The sequence below is a fragment of the Mandrillus leucophaeus genome, unplaced genomic scaffold, assembly GCF_000951045.1.
Source record: "Mandrillus leucophaeus isolate KB7577 unplaced genomic scaffold, Mleu.le_1.0 Scaffold723, whole genome shotgun sequence".
Lineage (NCBI taxonomy): Eukaryota > Metazoa > Chordata > Mammalia > Primates > Cercopithecidae > Mandrillus > Mandrillus leucophaeus.
In genome coordinates, this window is record NW_012107842.1 from 708,813 (window position 1) to 714,832 (window position 6,020).

A 6,020-nucleotide genomic window follows, 5' to 3' on the forward strand; every position below is an offset into this window, starting at 1 on the left:
GCTATAACCCTGAATCAGGGCTCCAGAACTGTACAGCTGCTGGCTGTAACCTTGTTGGGTGCCCGAAGTGCCGCCGCTCTCTGAACACTTGACCGCTAGCACCCGTGCTTACGTGGCTCTGGACCCAGGCCCCAAAACTGGGTCAGTGGGGGTTTGTGGGGCCTCACTCCTCCCCTGCGCCCCTCTCTAGAAAAGAGACTCCGGGATCTAATGCCGAACGATTATGGTCGTCCCCGCCCTCTGGTTATGCACTCACGCCTATGAGGTGTAGGGCTGGAGCCTGCGGAGGCTGCTCTGAGCCTCCCCGCCCTGCGACCCTGCCTGAGGGCTCTTGTCCCACCCAACCCTCAGGTGCCCGCCCCGCCCCGCAGCAGGCGGAAAGAGCGGAAAAGCCATACCTCCCCCGTTCTGGAAGGCCAGGTAGGGAAACCTCCAGACATTGCCCAGCCCCACTGCGTACCCCACCATGGACAGGATGAAGTCCAGTTTGCTGGACCAGTTCCCTCGGGCCTTATTCTCATCCCCTTGCTCGTCCTCCTGGGGGCGGAAAAGCACATTGTCGATAACAGCCCCGAGTAGGTCCACAAGCAGGCACCTTCCACCCCTCCCCCCGGCTAGGGGTCCTTCCCAGCAAGCAGGCTCCCACTTTTCAACTGAGGATGCATCGGCAAGCAGGACCCCAAATGTAAAGAAAGGATGCATCTACAAGCAGGGACCTCACCCCTCAACCCTGCACTGAGAGTCAATCAGCAAGCAGGTCCCCAATTCTGATCTGAAGATCCATCTTAAACAGACCCAAAACCCCCTCTTTCCCAGATCATACAGTCAGGGCACACCAGCAAGCAGCTCTCCCCAAACCTTGAACCTGTAAGGTGATTGCAAGCAGGTCCCTCCATCCCCAACCCTTCACCAAGAATTTATTTGGCAAGCATCATGCCTGGAGTTCCCAGCAAGCAGGTTCCTAATTAATCCTCTCCCACAAAAAAGCCTTCACCACACCCCCTCCTCAGCCCTTTCTTCCTTTAGAGTGTGTGACAAGACCAGAAAGAGAGCTGCAATGCCGAAGCCAGCCGGAGCCCCTGCCTTACTTTCTTGACCAAACAGAACCTGCCTGGTCAACTAATTTAAGAAGGCATCCTTCAAGACTAATGCAAGGGAGATGGGCAGGAGGCAGATTTGAAGATGAAACAAGAGGGAAAACAAACAAACAAAAAAAGATTGATACGGGAAGACACAAGCCATCTACAACCTTGAGTTCTGGTCTAAATTTTACTACTAACCAGCTGGACAACCCCAGGCAAGCCACTTGCTCTCTCTGAACCTCCATGTCTCATCTGTAAAAGAAGCTTAGAATAACTGTCCCCTGAAGCTCTTGCCAGCTCCAGCAGTCTATGAATCTTTGAGACTCATTTCTTCAAGCTCACACTAAGACGCTTTCTTGGGGCAGTGCCTGGTCGTGGACTGCCTCACTACTACTCAGGAAAAATGGGGGGAGACCACCCCAAATAAACTCTGAAAACGTTCGGGACACCTAGACACTGCACAAAGCTTTCCAGGGACTCAGGCCACTGCACAGTTTCCACCTCCTCAGTCACCCTTCACCTCCTATTGTAGTAACTTGCTAGGTCTCCTACTTTTCTACAGGCTGTGGAGGACACAGCAGCAGCTGTCAGGAGAAGTCTTGGGGAGGGAGAAAGACCCAGGGTGAGTGTCAGAAAGGCACAATCAGAAACATGGGCAGGGCCGAAAATAAGTACTTTCAGAAACCAAACATCTTTAACATCCTCCCTCTCATCCTCCCACACACAGACCACCTCCACGCCTAATCCCACCCTTCAATCCTTCCAGAGCTGCAAAGGGTGGGAGTTCCAGCTCCTTCTGCCGCAGTGCGGAGGTTAAGCAAGACAAGTGAAACAAATATTCTGCTCCACCTGGGGTCACACTGTGGGATACATGCTGTCAGAGGCAGATAATACGCATAGAAAAACCCTCCAGATGTGGACCCCAAAAGGAAAGGCAAGTGGGAAATTCTATGTTTATTTCTAGTTCTGACACCACAAGCTCCTGCTATGTGGGCCTGTGGATAAGTGTGAGTGTGGGGGTGTGTGTGTGTGTATGCAAACACTAGAGTAACTAAAGACAGAAGGACTGTATAAATCCTAAACCTCACACAGGCATAAATTTTGGTCCAGGCCCCACTGCTGGATATATGCCTAGTCCCTGAGGCCAGGAAAGGAGAGAAGATAGCAGAAAGGCAGGCAGTGAGAAGGGAAGAGCTGAAGTGAATGAAAAAGGACAGAAGAAAGAAGAAATCAGAGAAGGAAGGAGAGAGACAGAGGGAAATGGAAGAGAACAAAAGCCTGTATGAGACAGCAGGCCACCAGCAAAAGTTGCCTTTATTCATAACCCAAGGATTGGGATTTGCTCTGTGGGTTTTTCACGCCTCTAATTAAGTAGTAAAGGATCAAATGCAAGAGGGGATTCAGATTAGTGGAGCCTGAAGCTTATACAATTGAGGGAGGTTACTTTAGGGAAAAAAATAGAAAATTTTGGCAAAAGTAGACACCAGGTTTTGGAAGGACCCAGGCAAAGGACAGGCCCCAAAGCTTAAGCTTCAGTAGCCTCAGGTAAACCCACCTGGCATCAAATGAGTTCTCATGTAATAAGCATTACTGGCAGTGTAAAGGCTACAAAACTTAAACTATTATCCTCCTACCCCTCCACCCCCAGCCACGACCACCTGGCTTTGTTCTGAATTTTCTCCCTCTTTTTGTTTAATTAAGAAAGTACTTTTGAAAAGAAAAGACAGTCATTGGCAGGAGAGGGAGTCTGTCTGCATAAAAGGGTGGGATCTATCTGCCTCAACTGCTTTGTGAATCCGGACCTGGATTCCCACTACAGCCAAGGCTGGGAAGGGGCAGGTCGTGGCCCCTCTGGCAGGGTCACTGCAGCCCTCGCGCCCTGAACTGCCAACCCCAGCGCAGTGCGAGCTTCCGAAGCCCCAAAGCCGCCTCCCGCATCCATCACCTGGCACTGCCAACCGGTTTCCCCATCAGCACACGTGCACCCGCCACGGCCCGGCTGGCCTCTCTCGCGCAGCTGGAGAGCAGGACACTGTGCGGGCCGAATGCAACCGCTTACCTGAGTGGCAACGGTGGCCACGCTGCCCGGGAGCACGGACGTGATTCCATCCGTGCCCAGCACCACGGTGCTCTGGCTCATGTTCACCCAGCCCACGGCAGGGGTATTGTTCCGCTCCAGGGTGCCCTTGCCCACACTCACGTTCACATCCCCCTCCGGGCCTCGCAGAGCATGGATCTTACAGTGCAGCGCGTTGCTGGGCCCGGAGCTCCCAGGAGAGGGGACGGCCTGCGCGCCTTGCGCCTCTCTCAAGTCCCGCAGAGCTGCCGAGGCCGCCTGCGCCCGCGGGCTACTGAGTTTGCAAGACCCCACTCCTGGCCGCTCAGCCTCGCAGGCTCGCGCGTCCGCTGACTGGAAAGTTTGGGCGCCGGTGGAAGCGGACCTGGGCACACGTGGCGGCGGCGGGGCAGCAGCCGCGGGAAGCTCCTGCTCCGGGCTCGTCCTGGGAGCGCATGGGCCATCCAGGTGGCCCTGCGCCGCCGCCGCCTCCGGGCTGTTGGCTGGCTGTTTATTCATTTCCTTGGGAGCACTGCAATCCTGCAAACACAATGTCAAGTTCGTGCAAAACAAAGTCACAACAGCATTAAAAATACCTGTATCTACATATGGAGACGTTCGCAACTCAGGTCCAGACACAATATCTGGGGAAGCAAATTGGAATCTGAATTTTTTCTGTTAAGAAAGACTGCAATCAGTATTTCTCAATTTGCCCGCTTCATCAATAACCAGATGACAAAGAAGCTAATATTTCCTCCCTAGTGGAGGATGAACTAAGAAAAGAGGCAGAAATGGAATTTTGTAAGGGGAAAGGGGGAGTGGAAATAGCCCTAGAGTCATGAGCTCTCCTCCCTCTTTGGATTTCACATCACAGCTGTGGGTGCCCGCATCCCCATCACCATTGTAGAAAGATTCTTTAATTTTCCGCCCCATTTCCTTTGTCATTCAACAATGCACATTGCCTTTTTCCCCCATAGACAAGCTGTGGCCACAAAGCTGATGCCCTGGCACCTGCGAGTGCTTGAGGCCAAATTGGTTGAGTCCCAGCGCTCCACAACCCACCTCCTCCCGCCAGGTAGCAAAGAAATGTTAAGAATCACGATCAAAATAACCACAAAAAATCCTACAACGATAATAAATTTAAGACACAGAGTAGTAACTAGGTTTGTTATCTTACACAACTTGTATTCACTTCCAGATTCCCAGACATGTAAAATAATATGCAAAGTTTTTTGGTTCTTTTGTTTGTTTATTTGTTTTTGCGTAACTATTCACAGGAGTCTAATATCCTTCACAACCCTACGCTGGCTTGAGTACCAAAACTCATGGCTAATTTTTATTCTCTTTTTCCCAATTCACTTTCAAATGAAAATAACTGCCAGCGGTGGTTTTCCTAGCCACTTTCTCCCCTCGTGTTATCTTTCAGGGCTTCCTAAACATTAGCACCAATAATTATTATTACACTGTAATAATCCTATTATCTTTACCTCCACTGCACTCTTCTAGTCTAACCCCCTTTCACAAGCACGCAAGATAGAACTCCTCAATTTCCACAAATCTGAATACCTCGGCTTCAGCCAGCATTTGTCTCAATAGCCTCTAGGACCCAGAGCAACTCGTCTCTGTACCGGCGTCTGGCTTTTCAGCACCGAGGACAGTGCCCGGGATCGGGTCTTTAGGAGCCACAGTCAACCTCTCAGCTCTACAACCTAGGAAACCTCTTTGCGACCTCAGGTGACACTCACAAGTACAAATACCTAGGGCTGTGAGAATTGTTCTCCTCCTCGCCCCCTTTCCCCCACCCAATGCACAGACATCTCCAAAAGAAATAGCCAAAACGAATCTGCTTTTCCTATCCCCTCAGCCCCTTTTCCTCTTGAAAGAACAAAAGCAAACACTCACCATGTCTGACACAGGCAACAGATTGAACTGGTGGAGGGTGAAACCCGCTATTGACAAGACTGGGTTTGGCTCCGACAGGAGAGGCGCTTTCTATATCTCCTTGGGAAAGGCCGGGTTTGCGTCAGTGCAAAGCAAGGTGCCCTTGGTTTGACATTTTCTTGATAATACAAGTTTGATAAATCATTACCCCCTTGGATTCAAGTTTTAAAGGGACAACAGCCTAGAGTATGCTGGCCAGTTGTCGCTCCAGCGGGAGGGGGCTGCGTGTTTGGCGTGACTCATGTGGGTCTGATTACTAAACCGAAACCGGCAGGAGGGGAAGACAGAAGTTTGACTCCTCCTAATTAAGGGAAACATGGGAGGGACACGTCCCACTGCACCCAAGGCAAGGCGCAGTCGCCAGCAGAGTGGATCGGGATGTAGAGGTAGGGGGAGGGAGCTAAACCACTGTCTTCTCTTTCCCTTTCACTATATTCCATTGCTCTCTCCCCCAATCTTCAGGGATGCCGAAAATATTACTCCGAAAGAGACTGAGGGTCTGCGCATAGCCCCACAGCTCTGCGATGGCTGCAGCAGGCATGGGTCCTGCATTTATCAAGGTGTAGCTACCTAGCATGTGTGTGGACTTTAGATTCTCACATCCCTACCCTTCCGGACAGTCAGTCTTGGACGAATCCTGGGTTTTTTGCTTAAAAATTGGGATCTAGTATTTCCGTTCCTATTTCTGTGAACACAATCAGGAGAAAATTCTGAGTATAACTGACCGTTCTCATTGCATTTTTAAGCTCTTTCGAAGACGTTTTAGAGAAATGAAAATGAAGATTTTCCAACACAGACCTAGTTCTTAGGTCACTTTCAAAGTCAAGGGAAACCCATTCTTTCTTTGTAGTCCTTTCAATAAAATCCTACCAGAGCCAGGCCTGATTTGGCAGCGTGAGACCTTAGAGACCGTCCAAATCGAGACGCCCAGCAATGGGCGG

The 6,020-nt window shown here is 50.9% G+C and overlaps 1 protein-coding gene across 1 annotated transcript in view; it reads right to left on the reverse strand.

The window, feature by feature from the left end:
• SLC6A5 (solute carrier family 6 (neurotransmitter transporter), member 5) overlaps positions 1 to 5,316 on the reverse strand; it is a 62,754-nt gene extending 57,438 nt beyond the window's left edge. The window contains exons 1-3 of the mRNA XM_011965402.1: positions 5,041 to 5,316; positions 3,142 to 3,678; positions 399 to 537 (exon numbers count right to left, since the gene is read on the reverse strand). Of these exons, the coding sequence (XP_011820792.1) occupies positions 399 to 537; positions 3,142 to 3,678; positions 5,041 to 5,043 (679 nt within the window). The 5' untranslated portion in view covers positions 5,044 to 5,316. The remainder of the gene's footprint in view (positions 1 to 398; positions 538 to 3,141; positions 3,679 to 5,040) is intronic.
• Between the last annotated feature and the right edge of the window lie 704 nt (positions 5,317 to 6,020).